The 23133-nt window shown below is 37.2% G+C and overlaps 1 protein-coding gene across 4 annotated transcripts in view; it reads right to left on the bottom strand.

Moving 5' to 3' along the window:
• Positions 1 to 23133, bottom strand: part of LOC100258707 (helicase protein MOM1) — a 69833-nt gene that overhangs the window by 10490 nt on the left and 36210 nt on the right. For all 4 annotated transcript variants that reach the window (XM_010652893.3, XM_010652894.3, XM_010652895.3 and 1 more), the window contains 5 exons: positions 15229 to 16120; positions 14865 to 15112; positions 14336 to 14440; positions 740 to 2125; positions 1 to 324 (listed from right to left, as the gene is read on the bottom strand). The exon at positions 1 to 324 is cut by the window's left edge and continues 651 nt beyond it. In XM_010652893.3, the coding sequence (XP_010651195.1) occupies positions 1 to 324; positions 740 to 2125; positions 14336 to 14440; positions 14865 to 15112; positions 15229 to 16120 (2955 nt within the window). The remainder of the gene's footprint in view (positions 325 to 739; positions 2126 to 14335; positions 14441 to 14864; positions 15113 to 15228; positions 16121 to 23133) is intronic.

Genomic DNA, 23133 nt, shown 5'->3' with positions numbered 1-23133 from the left:
AACTGCTAATTGTGGTATAGGTTGTGAAATAGCTTGATTTGATGATAGCTCAACTGGAATTCCCACCGGTTCTGTTGGCACCTGAGCATTCTGGAAAGAGGAATGCCCTTCAGTGCATGGCTGATGATCGATTCCACTAGCTGAAGACACATTATGTGGAGTCCGGCTTCCTTCACAATTAGTATGCTCAGATAGAACATCATTGATTGGATGTAGCAATGTTACTTCCACTTGTTGCAGAGTGTCCTGCTCTCCACCAATTGTGGTGACTTCATCTGGCATTCCACTAGAAGAGGATGGTTGAAAACATTCAGCTTGAAGTGCCTGGCCAAGTAGGAAATCATCAGGAACAATCTGGGCAGCTCAAAGCATTTGATTTTCCACATTCCTTCAGAAATTCTCAAGAAATAATTGCATCAATAGACATCCAGACAATCCCCTCCCAAAAATATGAGAAGCAAATCTAGAGAAAACAATATAATTGGACATTCAAAGAAAAACATATTAATGGACACCTGTCCTGGGACTACCACTTTAGGATCTCCAAAATAAATCCCAGCAACTCAATACTGACACCATCTAACAATGATAGAGAAACTATTAAGTACACAGTCCAGAAAGGGTAGATAAAGAGAAAGCATAAAATCATATTTGTTGATGATCACATAAAGAAACCAACAAGTTGTTGATTAAATCAAATCCACCAGAAATAAATAACTAATATGGAAGAGTTAGATACCTGATTTAAGGGCAATTCAGCACCTTCAGTGGAGGTAAGTGGCTGCACTGGTAGTGAATTTACCAGAGGTAACTCTTGTGAAAGTGATTCCCCAATAGTGGATATACTTACTTCATCATGGAGGTCACCTCCTCCAATAGAATTTGTTCTATTTGAGGCAATAGTATCAGCTTCATCATTCTCTCTATTGGAGTCACCAACCTCCACTTCATCAGGACAAGTGTCAGGAACTTCCGACTGGATTCCTCTATCTGGAAAACTTGATATGGCTCCATCAGGAATATGATCTTCTGAAGAAAGCGGATGTGCAGAGACAATGTTCTCAGGACCATTACTGGAACTGCCTGATCTGTTGTGCTGCTCAAATCCTGTAACTGATGCTTTCTCTGAGGCCATGGTAGCCAACCGATCATCCTTACTACTGGGATTTACTGGAAGAGTTAAAATCTCAATTGGATGACTGCTGGAAACTGAGTTACTGGGAACAGTTTCATGAACTCCAGACTGTCCCATCTCATCCTGGGTCATTCCCTGTCTTTGTTCTTTGGAAAAAGCAGCAGGGCCAGAGGCAAAACTTGTTGGAGCATGGCATCTACCTAGTTCACCACTCTGTGAGTCTTCCGCCCTACACGCAGAATCATTCAAAGGCAGCTTACGTAACAATTCATCTTGTGCCCATGACTCCACTGCTTGCAACCAACGAGCTGCATCTTGCTTCTCCTTATTCCTTGCAGCCAGATGCATTGCCTCAAGATTTTTAATCTGCACGCTCATCTGCCGTTTGTGCTCTTCAATTTTTTTTGCATAATCTTTATCCAACATCTCAAGTTTATCTGTTCTCAATGGAAGACCATACATAGAGCGAATAAGCGCAGACTCCACTTTGTGATCATTCTCTAGCTGTGCCTTTTCCTGCTCATCGATTTTGTCTAATTCTTTCATTTCTTCCTGTTGCTTCCAAAGGAGTTTTTTCATCTTCTTGTTGCATTTCTTCTGAATTCGTTTGATACTTTTTGAGATTTCATTCTCAACCGTTGCAATTTCAGCCTGTCCCTGCTGGGATGAGACCTGCTTGTCTGAGCATTCCTGAGCTAGTGGTATCTCTTCAGCCTCTACTTTCACCTTTGTATGGTTCAATTCCCAGGACTCCCTACCATGCAAAAGGTTTTTCAAATATCCTTTACTTACTGACATGAGATCTTGTTCAAAATCTGCTACCCGCAGATTCTCACTTCGGTATTGAAATTTTTCTTTCAGAGAATGCAACTTTGAGTACACATATTCTACCTCTTCTTCTTTGCAGGTAAAAGCTAAGTGCTGTTTTGCAAGCATGAGCGATCCCTTGCGATCAATTTCATGGTTCATCAAAGAAGCAGCAGTCCAGCACTGCAAATTGTCCAGCACACCAGTAATATTAGAAATATCAAATATATAATATCACAAGCACAGCTAGTCTACAAATATGGATTAATTTTATTCACCTCCCCTCAAGATTTGGCTAAATATAATTGACCCTCATTGGCTTGCAATTTCATCAAACACCTTCCCTATCTTTCTCATTTATTATTTTCACTCACCTCCTCTCTACTCAAAATAAGAGAGATATATGATGAAGTTTTAAACCAATGGGAGCTAGGTGTATTTAGTCAAAACTTTCACTCACCTCTCGTCTACAAATAAGAGAGGTATTGGATGAAATTTTAAACCAATGAGAGCTAGGTGTATTTAGTCAAAACCTTAGGGGAGGTGAATGAAATTAACCCCTACAAATATTTATGTGCATGAAGCAAGAGATTGAGCTGTGTGCATATATAGAGGCACACCTATTCACTGACTCACACACATCTGCTTGCACATGCATGTGAGGCACCAAACTAGGTTTAACGTCTTCTCAAACACTAAAGTATCTGCATGCACATCAATACTTTTGCACATGATGCATTTGAGTGAGCTTACACATACACATAGAGACACTCGTATATTTGGACACATCTGTATGTGCACGAATGAGAAAGGGGCCTAACTAGATAAAAATTAAAAATTCCAAATCAATTTAAAATCTCTCCTTCTCTCTATCCTTCCCTCACATATGCACGCACACACATAGAAGGCCCCTTAACCATGCTTGCTTGCATCCATACCTATGAACATCTAAATTCAAAATTCCAAATGAATTTAAAATCTCTTTCTCCTCCTCTCCCTCCCTTCCTTCCTCGCGCACACACACACATAGAAGGCCCACTCAACCATGCTACAGAGAAAAAGAAGAATTGTAATAATTTTTTTCTTTATTTGTCAAGTAATGAGAACAACTTAATGGAGGTGAAAATGAGGTACACAGGATGTACATACCATACACAGACAACCCACTAAGCCAAACAAAAAGACAATAATACAGGATAACAGATTTAATACAGAGAAAACAGCAGTTTTAATAATTATTTTTCCTATGTCATTGATGCTGATTTTTATAATTAATCAAATACTAATTTGAGCACATACCTTAATTACGATATTTCTGGGACAAGTAGCCAGTCTTTTATAGTGAATTCATAAAAGTTATGAGCAGGATTCTTAAAATTAAAATTTATATCGAGTGGGAGACAATTCTCTCTCTCTCTCTCTTTGATAGGGAAAACTGGGAGAATTTTCTCTTGTTTCCCTTTTCTGAAAGATGAGTGGCAGAGGAAAGGACACAAAGAAAATATACCATATCCCAGAATTTGTAAACTAATACAGGGTTTGCTTTAAAATTTAGTTCAATGAAACAAATTCATCATCAGAAGATACATAAAGTTTTTGAATTCTACTGATTCAGAGACTTTTGTATTTAAAATAGCAAGATGAGACTATTTTAACTTTTTTATTTTTATTTTTTATTTTTGAGGAGAAAAAATTTGATTAGGTTGATTCGAAATTTCATCAAAACAGAACGTATTAGCTTAAATTAAGTAGTATTAACAGTTCTTGGAAGGTAAATAAGTTGGGAGATCATTTTTGCTTTTAAATTGTTTAAGTAAGCCATTAATGAGCTTAACAGACATTTACAAAGCATTTTTCTTTTCAATTTGTTAAATTCTTTTCTGATAAGTAAGATGTATTAAAGAAACCATCAGATTGTAAGCTGGTACATGGGAGGAATACAAGAGGCACCTCTAGAAAAAGGAGGCAAAAAGAAAAGAAATGGAAATCAAAAGATTATCACACACCTAAACAAGATAAACCATGAAAGGAATGGAGAAAAGAGTGACTCCTAGAACCATAAAACATCCAATCATAGTAATACAATTCCAAAAAAAATTATTTGAATTCATGTTTCAAATTTCCAGCCCCTTGAAGCCTTTCCACCTAAAATAGTGGGAAAGGGCAGGGATCAGGAAACTAGCATAAAATGTAAATTTAGCCATTAAAAGTTGAATTTACCAGGAGAAAAAAATGGCCTTTTATGATGTTGAAACATTGGAGATAGCTCAAGTTCAAGTCCCAGTAGGAAAGAAAAAAGGTATACATCAAAAAGGAATTGCTTGTTTTGGAGAAGTGTCTGAATGGAGTGCTTTGTTCCAAGCATGTTTTTAAGTCCTTAGCAAATGTGGCTGGAGGTTCATATTTGAATGAAAAGCCCCGGGGAGACAGCTCCATCAAAAGTTGCCACTTCTGTGTGGACATACTCAACTCTTAAATCATATCAGACATGGTTTCCAATTTTTTTGCATAGTTTCGGTAAGTTTGCCTTACAGATTGGGAAATAACTAAATAAATAAAACACGCATACTTATTGAAATACACACATTGAGGGAGTATCTAAAGCAATATAAAACAAATTTCATAGAAAATAGGTTAAAAAGAGGTCAACAGGCATTCATCAATATCTCACGTAACAAACCCTGAATGCTCGAGTTTCAATGAAATCAACTTACAAAAATTTAATATTTTAAATGCATCAATCCATCATAAATCTACAAAATGGTCTCTAAAACTTCTGAAAATTACATTTAGTTCTAAGTTTCCACTACTTTGTAGATAAATATCAAGCCAAAAGTTCTAAGTTCCTATAAATCCATAATCAATGTATCAAAAAGAAAAAAAAAAAAAAAACTTCTAGTACATGACCCATTCTTGTCTTAACCCTCTGGTTGCCTTAACACATCCTTTGGCATTTCTATTTACTAAAACTGCAAAACTTTTTAAGGAGAAGCTGCCCCTCATCCATGACCACTATTTTGTGATGAGCCCTCTATCTCTCTCTTACGTGATCAAGAAATTCCTAATCCACATGATTGTAGACCTTTTCAAAATCAATTTTTAAGACTGTCCCTTTATCTCCTGAATGCCTTTTCTCATCCACCATTTGATTGACAATAAATTTGTCTCCCCTCAACAAAAGCTCTTTGGACATGCCCTAAGAAAAGCTTAACTATAGTCTTGTACAGACTAGTGACTAGGCTGATAAGTCTTAAATTTGAGATTTTGTTGGTTTGCCTCTTTTTCAGAACAAGAGCAATAAAGGTAGTATTAGTACTTTGGTTTATTCCCTTAATAATGTGGAACTCCAAAAACACCCTTGGTAGATCTTCCTTAATCATATCCCAACACTATTGAAATATTGCTATGGTAAAATCGCTAGGCAGTGGGGGTTTTTCCCTTTTTGTTGTCCAACTAAAAAATGGCATTGCGTACCTCCTCTTCCAAAAAGGGGTGGTCCAAGCATACAACACTCTTTGATGATATGGAGGACTAATTCAATCCTTCTAACCTCTAAGAATCGCTTATAGGCTTGGAGTATAGCTTTCCAAAAAAATGCACTACCTTTTCCAAAATGTTTTTGTTAAGAGAGAAAGAGAAGAAAACCTTGATTCTCATTCATGTAGTGTCTACTTACAATTGAGAAAATATATATATACAAGGCTAGGAGTCCTAACTACCATACATGTGACCTATATTAAAAAAAGGAAAGATTGTACACTATAAATTCATTATATTCAACACTCCCCCTCAAGCTGGAGCATATACGTCATATGCACCAAACTTGTTACAAATATATTTAATCCTAGGACCTCTGAGAGATTTAGTGAAGATGTCTGCTAGTTGATCATTTGAATTAACAAAACTTGTAGCAACACATCCTGATGCGATCTTCTCGCTAATGAAGTGACAGTCAACTTTAATATGTTTGGTCCTTTCATGAAAGACTGGATTAGATGCAATATGTAATGCGGCCTGGTTATCACAGATGAGTTTCATTTGTTCATCCTTTCCAAATCTCAACTCTCGAAGAAGATGTCTCAACCATATGAGTTCACATGTTGCCAAAGTCATAACTCGATACTCAGCTTCAGCACTAGATCTGGCCACTACATCTTGTTTCTTACTCTTCCAAGATATTAGATTACCTCCAATAAAAACACAGTACCCTGAAGTGGAAAGTCTATCTGTGGGTGAGCCAGCCTAATCTGCATCTGTGTAACCAACAACCTGAGTATGACCTCTGTTCTCGTACAACACACCTTGGCCTGATGTACTTTTGATATATCAAAGAATGCGGATTACGGCATCCCAATGGCTATCACATGGTGACTGTAGGAATTGACTAACAATACTCACAGGAAAAGAAATGTCTGGACGAGTAATGGTGAGATAGTTCAATTTACCTACGAGCCGTTGATATCTCCCAGGGTCTCCTAAAGGCTCCCCCTGTCCTGGTACAAGTTTGACATTCGGATCCATAGGTGTGTCTATCGGTTTACAGTCTAACATACCAGTTTCTTCCAGGATGTCTAAAGCATACTTCCTTTGGGAAAGGACCACATCGGAACTGGATTAAGCTATCTCAATTCCCAAGAAACACTTGAGTTTCCCCAAGTCTTTGGTCTGAAAGTGAGTAAAAAGATGTTGCTTTAGTTTCTGAATACCATCCTGATCACTACCTGTAATGACGATGTCGTCCACATAAACAACCAGATAAATACACTGCCCCAAGGAGTTATGATGATAGAAAACTGAATGGTCTGCTGTACTGCGAAGCATGCCAAACTCTTAAACAACAGAACTAAAATGGTCAAACCATGCTCGAGAAGATTGTTTCAAGCCATATAGAGAACGGCGTAACCTGCACACTAAACTAGACTCCCCCTGAGCAACAAAACCAGGAGGTTGCTCCATATAAACTTCCTCGGCAAGATCACCATGAAGGAAGGCATTTTTAATATCCAACTAATAAAGAGGCCAAGAACACATAGCAGCCATGGAGAACTTATCAAGCTGTGTTTGTTGAGCCCCAACATCAGGAGTAAGAGGCATCACAGTCAAGAACTCCTCCTTAAGAAAGGCAATCTGGCCAATATAAGTAGATAGATCCAAGTCCTGTTGGCTGATATGGACAATAGCAGAAGCCACCTTATAAAGACGCTGGATATCATTCGTGTATAATCCTTTGGCCTGAGTCCAAAATTTAAAACAAATTTTGTAGGCCTGAAGATGAAGAAGGATCTTGGGATCAACTGATTGCCATAATACACTACATAACTAGGCATCTATCTTTCTCCACTGTACGCGCTCAACCTCAGGGATATCTGCCTCCTGTGTAACCAAGTGATCCTCATATCCTTGTCCTATAAACCAAAGTTCAACAGAGGCAGACCAAGAAAGATAATTTTCACTGCCAACCAATTTCTCCGAAGTAATCATAGGAGATCCAGATATGACAGAGGAAAAAATGAAAGTTTTAGTAGCCATATCCACTTATTTGGAGAATGAAGTATATTTGGATCGAAGAGAGCCCTAATACGGCTTCAGATGCGGCTGAAGAAGGAAAAACCGAAGAATCGCCCGTGTGAGAGACCAAATAGAAAAGAAAAACAACCGTGGCACCACCGGAAAGGTAGAAGAACACTTCCCAAGGCACGTGCAGGGATTGGGGTTGAGAAAAAATAGCCGAAGGACGCCGGAAAAACTGTTCGGAGGGCCGACGGAGGCAAAAGAACCCCAAAAGAGGCACGTGCAAGGCTCGGATGGTAGAAACAGGTATAAAGGGTGGCTATTCGGCGTCAGGCGAGGCTGGAGGAGGAAGCGCGTAGCCGGAAAGTGGCTCACGCGCCGGCGCGTGAGATGCAGTTGCCGGCCGAAAAAATGCGCGTGGCCATTGCGTGGGTGGTTTTCTTGCTCCGATGCTTTGGGAAAAATTGGAGATCTCCCCCAAGCGCTCCTTGCGGTGTCGGAAAAAGACGTCGCCGGAAAAGTCGCCGGTGGTAAATGTTTTCTGACGACGATTCGACCGATTGAAAAGCTTTGGGGTCTGGGGAAGGTGACCGGAATGAAACACGGTCACAGGAAGGTTTCCCGGAATTGATAACACAGGGAAACTGGAAAGAATTAGGTTTTCTCCCTTGGCTCTGATACCATGTTAAGAGAGAGAGAGAAGAAAACCTTGATTCTCATTCATGTAGTGTCTACTTACAATTGAGAAAATATATATATACAAGGCTAGGAGTCCTAACTACCATACATGTGACCTATATTAAAAAAAGGAAAGATTGTACACTATAAATTCATTATATTCAACAGTTTTCAATATTGTCTAGAGTTACCTCCTCTTCAAGCACTGACTTGATGAATTTCTTTTTTCGCCTACAGTTGGCCATCCTATGAAAATACTTAGACCCCTATATTTTTGCCTCCAACATATCACTTCCTTTAACAGTAACTCTTCCAATTCCCCCTTCCTTAGGGCCCTCACTATTGAAAGTTCAACGATCAGATTCTCTTCCTACTTACTAGCATCAATTTTCAGTGTCTGTAAGAATGTTCTCTTTTTTTCTCTTTTACATCTCCAAAAGGCACCTTATTCCATTCTTTCATTTTAGATTTAACAAATAGTAGCTTCTTCATGAATTTATGACCTTCCGATCCTACAACCTAGCACTCATGCCACTAAAAAAAATAAATCTTTTCTTGAAATCTCAATGAAGTGCTTCTTAAAGGCTTTGAGAGAAACTTTGCTCCCACTCATTTTAAGTATAAAAATCTATCCCATCTCTTGCAGAAAGGGAAATCTTGCATGTTTGACCAAGTGAAAGGCAAGTTTTCAAAGGGAGGGTTGATTACTTCACTTTCTCTTATGAATTCACAAAAAAACCCTCATGATAGGGGTTAATCTGGAGACACCCAACTTTTTCGAAATTCTTCTTATGACATTAAACCACCAACCCCCACCCCCTTACATGTCATTTAGAAAACATTAGTCCAAAAAGGTCCTGAAGCTTCATCCAAAAATCCTTCCTTAGATTGGAATTATTAGGACCATAAACTAAGTTGAGCCAAAAAATCCCCTCTTCATTTGAAACCGACCTAATTGTTACCGAAAAAGATCCTAAAACCAACTCTGAACAACTAAACTTGTTTGAGCCCCATATTATCACAACCCCTCCCAATGCCCCACAAGCTGGAAGAATCGCCTGCTCCTTATTTCTAACTTTCCACACACTGCCCACAAACCTCCTATCACATGTCTCCTTCTTTGTTTCTTGAAGCATCACAATATTTGGGGTTTCATAGTAAACAAAACCTTTAAGGACCATTCTTTCCTTTCTAGAACCCAACCCTCCAATATTCCAACTAATGATCTTCATGTGACCACTAAAATGCCCAATAACAACAACATCAAATCCTAAGAATCACTAAAAACTTAGGAAAAGGTCTATACTTTTTCCTAAAATAAACCTTATGCATAGAATGTACCCTACTATTGCCCTTTTGGATGGCATTCTCATTGTATTGACTAGCTTGATGTTCATAGTTGCTAAAACTGGCTCTATACAAGCCATTTCTACTTCTAGCTAAAAGCTATGCAAAATGCTATCCCACATGAGGTTTATATGTCCTGCGTCATGAGCACTTTAGTTATCTAGAGTTAAGCTCTATATGCTTGTGTAGCAATAAAAATATATAGTTTAGATGTATACATGTTTGTATATGATGTGTTTGTATATGATTTTATATAAGAAGACCAATTTTTTTCCTATCATAAAATAAAATCTTGAAAGTTAGATGCTATGATCCCTTTTTTTTTCTTTTAATGAGAAACAATAATGTAATATAGTAAATAAGGATTTAAAAAGTACAAAAGAAGGATGAGAAATCCTTCCAAAAATAAAGAATGAAACAATTGGAACCTCCAACATACTAAGTAAACCTATACACCATATGGAAAGTACACAAAACAACTTCTACTTGCTAACCCACAACTTTAGACCTACACACCAACAACCAATCAAATTGAACCACATTAAGGGGAATGCCCTTAAAAACCATGATGCAAGAGGCTCAAAAGAAAGTAAGGAAATGAATGGTATCCCAAAGAATCACTGAAGTCCTCGCCTTATCCTAAAAAATCTAAGCATTTCTTTCCGGCCATACAATAGATCAAAGCTAAACAAGCAATTTGTCACAGTACCAAGTCTCTACTAGAGCTCCCCAATCCCTTATATGCAATGGTCATTATGTTACAAATACTCTTAAGAGGAACCCAATCCAACTTAGCCAATCTAAATAATCTGTGCCACAACCCTAAAGTCAATAAACAATATAAAAAAAGATGATCTACCAATTCACCATGCTCCATACACAACATATAAACATCAGGACTAAGGGCTTTGTATGATCTTTTCAACTATAGCATGTCATTAGTGTTTACCTTCTTATGTGCCACTAACCAAACAAAGTACTTGACCTTAAGAGGGACTTGAGATTTCCAAACATAATTAATAAGGAGGAAATGAACTAGGTCAGAATGATTTGACAAGGCTACAAAAAATGATTTTACTATAAATAAACTTGAAGAAGATAAAAACCAAGCTCTCACATTTGGAGTAAATGGAGATAAGTGCAAACAAGTAAGAGAGGACATTAGTCTTTCTAGATCTTCTATATCAAAATCAGAGAGGTTACAAAGGAAGTTAAAGTTCCAAGAGAATGAATAAGAAGACCCAAGGATTGATGAAATAGGAAAGCTTTTAATTGTGACGATTTTGAATATAATTGGGAATTGAGAACCCATAGGTTGACCCCCCCCCCCCCATCTAATCTTCCCAAAAATAGATTCTTGCCTCATCTCCCACCACAAACCAAGTGTACCTAGTAAAATTCTGAAAGACCTATGCAATGGCCTTCCATGGGCAATAATGTGACCACCAAACTATGGTGTTAGCATCCCACCCATTAGTATGTGTCCTAGAAATGCTTAGAATAATTTGATACCACTAAGCAAAACTTTTCCTAGGAAACCTCCACAACCATTTCCCTAATATAGAACGATTTCTTAGGGAGATCTTCCCAAACCCCATACCCTTTTCTGCCTTAGACTTACGCACTAAATTCTAACTAAAAAGATAGTTTCTCTTGCTCTCCTTAGCTCCTGACCAAAGGAAATCCCTTTGTAATTTTTCAAAATTTCTGGCCACTAAAGAGAGGATCTTGAACAAGGAGAGAAAATAATTAGGAAAATGGAACATGCATGATTAAATAAAAGTTATCCTTTCACTGAATGACAAATAGGTTTTTTTCCACTCATCTAAACTTCGCAAAATTCTCTCAACCGCCGAATCCCAAAAACCACTTCCTCCTCCCAATGGGAGATCAGGATAAGGAAGAGGCTAGTTAGAAGCCTTACAATCAAGCAATAATGTCAATCTAGTGAACTAAACTTGATCAACAATGATGCCAGAGAGGGTGCTCTTGTTAAGATTGACCGTAAGTCCAAAAATCTGCCCAAACACTAACAAAATAATTTTAAGAGTTTGCAATTATTTCGAACAGGCTCTAGAAAAGATGGTGTCATTTACAAATTGCATATGAGACACTCTACTTCTACTCCTTCCTACAATGAAGTCATCCAACAACCTACTCTCCTTAGCTCTCAATATCATCCTACTTAACACATTAGCCACAATAGTAAAGAGAAAAGGGGATAGCAGCTCTCCTTGTTTTAGTCCTCTAGATGCTTTGACCCAACCTTTGGCATTTTTGTTCACTAGGATTGCAAAAGTTACCAATGACAAACAACCTCTCATCCAAGTCCTCAATCCAGAACTAAACCCCTTTCTTATGGTTTAGAAAACCCAATCCACATGATCATAAGCCATTTCGAAATCAATTTTGAAACTACCTCTTCCTCTCTTGAGTGTCTTTTTTCATCTATTTCATTGGCTACCAACACCGTGTCCAATATTTGCCTCCCCTAAACAAAAGCTCCTTGTGTAGCATGGATGGTTTCATGAAGGACACCTCATAACCACCTCGATAATACTTAGGCTATGACCTTATACAAACTTGTGGTCAAGCTAATAGGTCTAAAGTTAGAAATCTTTTTGGTCTAACTCTTTTTGGGCACTACACTAGGCCTTCAAAGGGGCCATGACACATTTATTTACCTTATGGATTCGAGGAACCATTAAAGTTTCATTTGTTTTTTGACTAGACGATATCAATTGAGAGCTAGCATTAGAGAAAGTAGTAGAGAATCAAAGACTTCACATTGAGAGCTGGGGGTGGGCTAAGCAAAAATCATCTTTATCTTGAATTTACAGAAAAAAAAAAAGCATTATGCAATGGCAGGTCAATCCATAAAATTCAGAGCCGGCATGTAAACCCTAGACCAAGGAGCAATTGCAAAAGATATAGAGGGAATTGGATCTCTTTTCACAATAAAAGCCTAAACCAAAAAAGATAATGGGCTAATTTCCATTTTTGTTTTTTGTCTTCATTCAAATAAGAAGCTAGATCAGTGATGATTACTAAAGTTTGACCAAAGGCAATGCCAGGGGAAGCTCAAAATAATATAATCACAATCATTGGACATAATATAATCATGACTATTAAACTTACAAAAAAACAAACTCCCTGCCTCTATTTAATCTATGAAACCCACAAATATATTTGCATATTCAAAGACCCATAAAAGGAAGCTCCAATGAAAATAAGCTTGATTCCTGAACTTTGGTTAATCTGCATCTAAATAAGACTTGTACTCAACATCAAGGCCCTTTCTTGAATTGTTAGGTCTGAATGACTAAAATGCCAACAGGATACAGGAGTCTGCCACTGCTTTGGCAGGATTTCTGAGCTGCTGTGGAGAACTTCATCCTATCAAGTAAAGCTCTAAGGGCAAAAATCAGGTTGTCCAAGGAAATCCAATCTCTCAGTCAAACCTATTTCTGTAGGGCATTATTCAATGAGCCCTTTCCTATAGTGACAAGGCAATAAAATCTTGTAACTTTGCATTAGAAAAGGAGGGAAAGGGGCGAAGGGAGATCAGAATCCTCTACCAGATGGGTTTCATGTGGTAAATAACTTAAGGTAGATGAGTTTTACCATTAGAAGTATTACGAAAATGTTCCCCATTTAAAGAATAAAACCAACTGGCCAAAATCATCATATTACCCCCATTTTCTGTATATTTGATCTACTAAATGAAACTCATAATCTGGTGTTTTTGTACTTTTTCTTTCCTGATACAACAGGGTTTTGTTGGTTTCTAGGATATACCAGAGAGTAGGGTGTATTTTCTGAGGACCCAAATTAATTTATATAAAGATTAGAGTGCTAAAACCTTTAGAGGCAATTTCCATGAAAAGGATCCACATAAGTTCATTTGAGCGCCCCTTTGTTTGGAGCGCTTTTGTCATGTGTTCTTCCTTTGCTGATTGAGTGCGCCACCTGCAGCTGTTCTGGCTGAACTGCTTTTGCTGCTAGGGCTGGTCCACTACTGAATGATTATGATACGCCATCTTGACAGATCTTTTGATACCTTGATTGGCATTACACACCAGCAGAGATGAGGGAAGATGTTCCACAACTGCTTGTGAGCTTGACTTGCATGTATGATCATCTTATGAGAGAATCAATGAGAGTAGCAAAGAGGTGGGCAGCTTAGAAAAGGCATTTCCAAAGCTAGAGCTCGGAACTTCTGTATATCCAAGTATGGAAATCCTTTGCTTGTTCATTTGCATGAAATGTATCAGTCTAAAAGGACATAGAACTACAGGAAATCATTGGCCTTCATCAAGAACAAATGCTCCCACCTTCAGTTGATCTGCTGTAGTCTCCATATTTTCTTCCTTGCTTGCAAAGAAGCTCAAAACAACCAAGTTCTAGGAGTAGAAATACAAACATGTAGAGGTCTAGCTTATTTTATCAAATTGGACATCACCTAGAGTCTAGGTACAGTCTATTTTAGTTTTAGAGTTAAAAGACAAAAGGGGGTCTTCATTATGCTTCGAATGGGAATTCAGTCCCAATAAATCCTATTTTAGACAGACATTATCAGAAATTTAAGGATTGAGTTTTATTGGATAGAAATTTAGTTTCAATGGTTTCTTGAATGGAAGTGATTTTTTTGGATATGAAAAACTTGGAAACAAAGGGTCAAAGATGACTTTTTGTCTAATATAAGGAATAAAAGCATACTTTCAGAATTTTTCTTTTACTTTTCCATTCACACTACCAGAATGACTAATGTCATGCCTCTCATTCAGAAAATGAAGATATTATCACAAATAACTAATGATGGAACAGCAACATAAATAAGAAGAAGGAGGTTCTCACCAGAGATATCTGAAAAGCCTGTAATATGGATGCTGGTTCCCTGTTGACATGATGATTATTCATTACATATTCAAGTAACCTCCCAACCATACCCTTGACGTCCTCCTGCATTTACGGTCAAATGCAACCAGTCAGAGAGTGATAGATTGCAATCTGCGAGTGAATTAAATCATCAGAACATACATGTTGAATATCCATGAAGTCAACTGATAAATGTTATTTTTGCCCCTGAACCAAAAGGCAGGTGTTTACATACCAAAGAAAAAGTAAAGGAAAAATATAAAATGTAAAATATAAATCAACCGACTACTTCAAAATCCTGTTGCAAATTATGACTCTATGACCAAAAAAAAAAGTGAGAAGTATCCATCCCAGTGAATTGTCAACTCCAAAAAATCAGTGTTTAAACGACAAAAAGCAGTTCTAGTAAACTATGACAGAGAACTTCAAAAGAGAAGAACCACGGCAACATGAATAAAACTGGATTTTGCAATAACATCCTGAAGTTAATTGGGAAAGAAAGGCATACTGAAAGTTGTAGAATATCACAAAGTTTTGATATATCTGTCTCCAAAACAAGATGGAGACTCTTCTGTGCATCACGCAGTTTTCTTCTTCCCTCAAACTCAATTGTGTGAATTTCAGATGATGCCTCTGAGATGTCACTAACCAAAGGAGGAGAGGTGGAAGCACGGTTTGCATGAAGTGCATCATGCGTACAAGCAGTTGGCCTGGACAAGGATTGAGATTCATTATTGGCTGAGATTCCAGAAGCTCCTGCAGAAATAAGTGCTACCTTCAGAATGTTATAGTTTAGGTATCTAGAAAAGGTCTTCTGGTAGAAAATGTAGTCTGATTACAAATTGAAAGTATTAGCCATAGCTACCATTTACCTTCCTTGTCTCCAGTAACCAATTTTCCTTTATCCACCTTCCTGCGCTTCTTTACAACCTCATCACTTTCATGTTCTGATCTCTTTGAGGACTCATCAAAATACTGAACTCTTTTCCTGTTCCTTTGAGATGGCCCAGATGAATATTTCCACTGAGGATATCTTCCCTCCAATAGTTTTGTCCAAAAAACATGAGGTGGCACTTTATCTGTTGACTGAATTTCCAGCTCACCATGCAATGTTACATTCTTACAGTAAGATATTTCATTCTGTTTAACTTTTATAATGATAGAGGAGTTGCTCAAATCAATATTTGCACCATTATGAGGAAGAAGGATCAACAACTCCTGCATTACACCTTTTAAAAGTGATTGCTCAGAGGAAGTGTCCGTTCTGGAGTCTGGAGCATCACTGCCATGAAACTTTTCCAGTTTGTTGAACAGATACGATGCACCCCACATGAGTAGCATGTGACTAGTACTCCTGCTTATGTTCTGTAAATTGCTATCAAGAGCCATATCATGCTTTGCAAGGATTAGACTTTTTTCTTCCACAGTAAAAGGTGAATATAAACGAAAAAGTTTTATTTTTTCAAACTGTGAATCAATAGTGATCTTGTTTAGGGCTCTTAAATCATTCACTGGGTTCCAGTCACTGTCAAATATAATAATAGTGTCCACTGATGAAAGTTTGATGCTTGAAAGACAAGCGCGGATTTCTAATAAAAACACAAATCTCCCACTCTCTTTGTTGTTAAACTTGTTCAGAGCAGCTTGCTTCCTGGATGGGACTCCACCTCCATCAACTCGTTCATAAGAATCTTGCCCAAATCTTTGACGTAGAAAATCATCTAAAATATCTCCAATGGAATCCCTTCCAGAACCACCAATTGACTGTTATATCAAGAACATTTAGATGAGAACAAATAGTAATAACTAAGAAAAATGGAGTCCCACACACACAAAAAGAAGGAAAAGAAACCAAATCTACCTCCCTCCCTCTCTGTCCCAAGAAATACATATTCATGGGTCGTGAGGCAGATAATAAATATGTCATTTTCACAGAATTATTTCATTCAGTTCTAAATTTCCACAAACAGGATTACCCAAGTTAAAGCTATCATGGCCAAAGATGGATCTAAAAAGGAAATAACCATCTTAAATGAACAGTCTTTAAATCATTGACATGGACCCAGGGAAAAATTTAGTAGCTAACCCTTCACAACTAACCAAAACATACGCTTCAAAAATAACAGAATCATGCCTTCAGGCCCAACTATTCACAAAAGAGGAGTTCTAGTGTAGAATCTTTACCCTTGTCCATTGATCTACTTTTAAAATTTTTCAAAGCTTAAATTCAAGATGTCAGAATCTGAGCATCCAATGCAGCATTAGCAGCAAGTGAATGAGAGAGTGAAGGAAGAGGCAGCTGCTAACAATGGTTGTGATGCAGATTTCACCAACCACAAAGTGCGACAAGGTGTCAGATTCCAGAAAAAGAGCAGTGGTGTAAGATAGAAGGGTCAGTCATAGCCAAGAAACTGTCTCATTGAAAAGGATTCAGAAAAGAAAAATGAAAGCAAAGAAAGCACGGAATTTTCATGGTAGTAGTGTTCCATCAGTTTTCTGACACCAGCTATTGAGGCCAAAAATGGCACAGAAGCTGTTGGTTAGTCAATCTCTCAGTTTGCTGTTCCCCTGCTCCTCCCCCCTCTATAAAATTGCTCCTGTTCCTCTCTACCGTATTTTAAGTGAATGCATGCAATGGTTGCAGAAGGTTTTGAAGACTTGGGAGTGCTAAGATGTCCAAAGGAGAGTGAGAACTTGAATGAAGGGAATGATGGGGAAAACACAGAAATGAGAAAGAAGAAAAGGAAAAGGAAATGGAAAAGATTTTCAAAAAAAGGCAGGCGTTTGCATAAAAATGCAAACCCAAATATTCCTCCTACACAAATAGCTATGGAATGAAAAAAAGTCCCAGTTATTTTCTTTCTTATTTTTCTTCTTTTTCTTTCATTTTCTCTCTCTCTCTCTCTCTCTCTCTCTCTCTCTCTCTCTCTCTCTCTCTCTCTCTTTGTTTCTTTTTGAATGTATGAAACACAATTTTAGTTCATAGAAAATGAGTATAATGGTACAAGATCTCTTAAACAAGTTGGAGGCCAAACTTCAGGGCATTGTGGCTGAAGGAAGGCATGAAAAGAGGCAACTTTGGACAAGCTTAAAGTTGACATGGCATGGTTAAGAGATACAAATGCTATAAGATTAGGAGTAAAGTCCTTCTCCAGAATTTATATTTGGATTTGGGGACCTTGTCTCAATGGGAAGAAGTTTTATTGGTGAGAAGGACAGTGGCAACCTTGAGATGATCTTCAATGAAGATGAGTTCTAAGAGCCTTGCATGCCAAAGGGGGGCAAAGGTCCTGGTTTAGACAAATTTTATTTTATACTTTTGGCAACACAATTGGAGATCTTTTAAGAAAACTGTGATGACTTTTTTGACAGTTTGATGCATAGGGTTTCTTAAGTTAAGTCTTAAAGGTACTTTTTTTTCTTTGGTTCTTATTCCATAGAAAAATGGAGAAAATTATATTAAGAATTTTAGACCCATTAGTTTAGTGGGGGATCTGTACAAGTTGTTAGGCAATGTGCTTGCTTATAAATTGAAGAAAGTGAACGATTAAAGTGGTAACAGATTCTCATAATTCATTTATGTCAGGAAAATTCTTCAAGCAAGTTCTGATAACTAATGAAGAGATTGATTCTAGATTGAAAAGTTCCAAGGCAGGTATTGCATGCAAATTGGGATTGTAGAAAAAAGCCTATGACAATGTGAATTGCAAGCTCCTCTTACTCTCCAGGGAAAAAAAAATGGATTTCAAGTTAAAGTGGACAGATTGGATTAAATTTTGTATTTACTGTTTATTTCTCAGTTTGGGTTAATGGAGTTTTTACAAGGTTCATTTAGAGCCAGAGGTTTGTGGCAGAGTGATTTATTATCTCCTAATTTGTCAGTGATCATGATGGAATCTTTGAGCACTATATTAACTAGGCCCATGGAATGTGTCTGTCCATGGTTTTAAACTGGCAGAAAGGAAGGTTTTGGCACAGAGATATGCTGTTTTCTGTTCACCTGATGATACTTTTGTTTATCGTAGGGGGAATGGAGCACATATCATACCTTAGATGTGTCTCTTTATTTTGAACCTATTTCAAGGCTTGGGGTTATTTGTAAAAAGAACAAGAACATTCCTATGGGGAAGCTAGAACATATTAAGACCATACCCTCTACTGGAATATAAAGTGGTTAAGTTGCCTTCTTCCCACTTAGGTCTATCCTTTAGTGTACCTTTTAATTCAGCAGTTTGCAGAACGTTAGCATCTTGGAAGAAGCAATATTTATTGGAAGAGGGGGGTGGTGGGTGTGGTCACTCTAATTCACAACACCCTTCATGTGTGCCAGTCTACTTTGTGGTCAGTTCTTGTGATTTTAGACTTTGATTCATTTGGTGTGCCAGTCTACTTTGTGGTCAGTACTTGTGATTTTAGACTTTGATTCATTTGAGATTAGAGAAGCTACAAAGAGATTTTTTATAAGATGGATGTGAGCAAGGTCATTTATCTTTTTGGATTAATTGGTCATTAGTGTGCTCTTCTAAAAGGGCAAGTGGTTTAGAGATTGGAAACTTAGCAATCCTTAAAAGAGCAGTATCAAGTAAGTGGTTATGGAGGCCTATGGGAGAAAGGGATAGGCATTGGAAGAAAGTGCAGTGATGGAAAAGAATTGGGGACATGGGAGGAGGGTAGTGTTCAAGCGATATGAATAAGTCCTATTGGCCACAGTTTTGAAATGTTCCACTTTGCTGCCTACGGAGGATGAAAGATGGAAGGAGGACTAGGTTTTGGCTTGATGAACAGAGTGGAAGCAGAGTTCAAACAAAATGTTTGCAATGCTTTTTGCCCTAGCAGTTATAAGAAAGCCAGGCTAGCTGATTGCTGGTGCAAGGAAGATAACACTAGTCGTTAGAATCTGGTTTTTCATCAGGAGGTTTCAGGATTAGGAACTAGACAGGGTGGAGACTTTTCAGACACTTGTTTACACAAAGATAGTTTTGAGAAGAGAAATAAACCTGTTTGGAACCTGTAAAATAAGGGTTTTTGGTCTTTCTTTGAAGCACTTTAGTCTTTACTCCTGATGGGGTTTCCTGTTTTAATTGTGTAGGCTTCTTGTGCAACCCCTAAGGTTAGATTTTTCTTTTTTTCTTTTTTTCCATTTTTCCTTTTCCCGTGCATAAGGAGTAGTTTGGGAATTGGTAGTGTTTATACAAAACAGAGAAGGAATTGGTATATCACAATATTCTCTACTAGAGGTCATGGCTCAAAGTCGCGGTATCGATTATTGACTCGGAAGGTCTTGAAGCATATTGGTCTTGGTATCTTAGATTGGTATTAGATGATACGCAAAATATATTAATTTAAGAATTCTAAAATTTTTAACAGAATTATTTAAATTATCACAAAAATAAATACAATCAAATAGACTAAAAAAATTTAATAAATATACATAGAGAGCATTATGGAATAGATTTTAATTTTATTTATTTATTATCCTGTATTAAATATTAGATAAAATATATATATATATATATATATATATATATATATATATATATATATATTTTTATAATAAATATGTTTGAATTAAATAATTAAAAATTTTAAAAAATATTTTCAACCATAAAAAAAACCATGAATCACTTTTAAAAATATAAATATCATTTTTCCAATCAAATATATTTTAAATAAAACTATTATGAAAAAACAACAAGATTTTTTATTAATTTTATTTTCATTTGAATAAATAAATTTTAAATATATATATACATATTTAGTGATTCTATACATTAATTTTAAATTTTTATACTGATATTTATATTCAATTTAAATATTTATAATCATAAGTATAATATCCTATCAAAAGCACCTCTCTCCCATTTTGGTCCTCTCTCCCACAACTCTAGAACACACCCATTTTCACAAAGCTCACTCTCATCTCTCTACAAGACTGCAACAAACCTATTTCCCTGCAAAATACTCTCTTCCATCTCTCTGTAAGAGACCCATTTTTGTAAAATACCCTTTCATCTTCTTTGCTTCTCACGACATCTCCCCATTATACCCATTTCTCTGCTAACATACTAATTTATCTGGAAAATACCCATTTCACATCCCAACAAAAACTTCTCACATCATCTCGAAGCCGGAGTTGGAGGTTTGAAGGCATTAAATCGAAGATAAATCAGCCATACAAGATGCAAAAGTTTAGATTTGAAGGATGAAGATACAAATTGAGACCGAGGCTCCAAATTGTCCTTCCAAATTTCTTCATTTGGTGGTTTTTTTATTTTCTCCACCAATTTTGACTCGAGTACTGGTCCAGTACTGGGCATGGCCCAGGCGGATACAACTCGGCCGAGTTGTAATGATCTTGGCTGAAATTTTTGAACCTTGCTAGAGGTAGCGAGGCATACACCTTTGGGCTTTAGTCCTTTCTCAGTTCTGGATATTTTGGGTTATGTCAAGCTATTCAAAGTTCTTTGGTATGGTGAAATCTTGTAGGAAAGAAAATGAAAGCTTTGAGGACAGCACTTTGTGTGGATTTTTATGTGTATAAAAGGACTGGAATGAAAGAGCTTTGATACGGTAGAGCTCTTCATTTGAAAGATCAAAGATATGTTTCTCTAGTCTTGATTCATGTGGTCTTTGGATGCATTTAGAAAAGTATATTTCATTTTTATTTTGTTGATATGTTAAAGTTGGAGAGAGTGGTCTTTTGTGAGGTTTGAATGCCAGTTTTCATTTTTACCTTTTTATTGTTGTTTTCATTTTAACCACACTTAGTGGTCCTGCACGTACTTCCCTGGGTACCAGGTCCACCCATTTTTGCCACTTCAAATACACATCTGTTATTATCTATAAAAAAAATAAAAAATGAAATTATAAAATAAGATAAAATAAAACAGTACAAGAAGGATATACTATCCTTCAAAATGGGGAGAAAACATCAAATCATAATGTGGGTAATAGAGAAGAATGATTACAGACACCTGCCAAAGGACCCTACTCTCAGCATTCCTTCCAAAACCTGAGGCAATTACTGCAAAATCAACTGCACTCCTAGGACTGTACTCTTGGCATCCCTTCCAAAGTCTTAAGGCAACTATCTCCAAATCAACAGCACTCCTAGGAGGAACCCAAGCAATCCTTTTTCTTCCAATAATTTTATTGAAGAAACCCTTATTACCCTCTATATAAATATATATATTATAAAAGGTTGTTCTAAGTAAGTGATGATCATCGCATGTCCAACCATGTCCATGCATTTAAAAGTCATCCAGAGTATACCCAAAACATGTCAGAGCTATGTCCCAAACATGTCCACATGCACACAACTCATTTTTGAGATGTATTTTCCAGCTGATAGTTAAGGGAGAAATTCTTTAGGAAATAAAATAAGCTAGATGCTCAGTTATAAAAATGAAAATCCTTTTGTTCTTTTTAGCTAATTCTTCATCAGTGGATTCTGAGGAAACAGTTTATGGGAACACAAGCATGATATGGCGATTTCACCATTTGAAATAATGTGATAGTGAGAATAACTTTGGGGCTGCACCCCAAGCATTCAGGGAGTACAAAAAAAGAAAAAAAAAAAGGAAAACTAAAACATCACAACCCTAGCAAGATTCCCCGATAATTAATGAAATCTAACAAGGTCATAAGAATGTCAGCGAAAAACTCACTAAAGGAAAATGGAAAAGATAAAAGAATCTTTTAGAGATTGATCATAGCACTCTAGGCCTGCAGAGGTCTACAATTTTGCTCCTGTCAAATGGTCCCACAGAAGCATAACAAGTTTGGCCTTCAAACCTTCCTCCTATTCTTCCCTATAAAACTCCCATGCCACCCCATTAAGACTCACCTTCACCAATCATGGAACACCCATGAGGTGCTAAAGGTTGAGAATAATAGATGCCACAAGAATGGAGTTTTTTCAATTCAGTCTTATTACTTCTCTCTGGCAAGTAGGAGAGCGGAGTCTTTCCAGCACAGTACAGTGTGGAACTCTTGGGCCCCTATAAGAGCTAACTTTTTTGCTAGGGAGGCAACTTGGGCTAAGATATTGACACATGACCAACTTAGAAGGAGGGGATGGAGGATGCCAAATAAATGCTACATGTGAAAGGTTGCAGAGGAAATGAGAGTTCATATTTTGTTGCACTGTCTGAAAGCAAGCTTATTGTGGCAATTAGTTTTTGCTCTATTTCATGTACAGTGGGTGATGCATTCATTTGTCAGAAGGGTGCTCTTAAGTTGGAATAGTTGCTCAGTTGGCAAAAAGAAGAAAAAGGCTTGGAAAGTTGCCCCACTTTGCATTTTTTGGTCTATTTGGAAGGAAAGGAATAGGAGAGCCTTTGAGGACAGAGAAAGCTCATATCAAACAATCAAAAGTTCTTTTTTGTATATCTTTTGGGATTGGGTTGGAGTGTACATGGGGGATAGTGTTACTTCTTTGATAGATTTTGTGGGTTGGTTAGGCTCCCCATAGGGTGCGGTCGTTTTTTATGTTCTCACCCCTATTGATTTTTGTATATGCATACATCATGTATACCTTTTTTTAATACAATACTCCTTTACTTATCAAAAAAAGAAAAACCATGGTGGATTTGAATATGATTGGATTATTTTTCCTTGCTCTTTCATAAACAATCCTAATTAGCTAAAGGCCACGTTCTCCTGCGAAGTTTGTTGTTGGTCAAAATCTTTTCCCAAATAACCTCTCGAGCAAAAAAGCCCACTTTCATGGATGCACAGGAGCCCAGGCTTTCATGGCTGGAAAACAACAAAACCCC

The sequence above is a fragment of the Vitis vinifera genome, chromosome 6 (genome assembly GCF_030704535.1).
Source record: "Vitis vinifera cultivar Pinot Noir 40024 chromosome 6, ASM3070453v1".
Classification (NCBI taxonomy): Eukaryota; Viridiplantae; Streptophyta; class Magnoliopsida; order Vitales; family Vitaceae; genus Vitis; species Vitis vinifera.
Note: the sequence above shows the minus strand (reverse complement) of the source record. Positions and strands in the feature narration are given on the sequence as shown.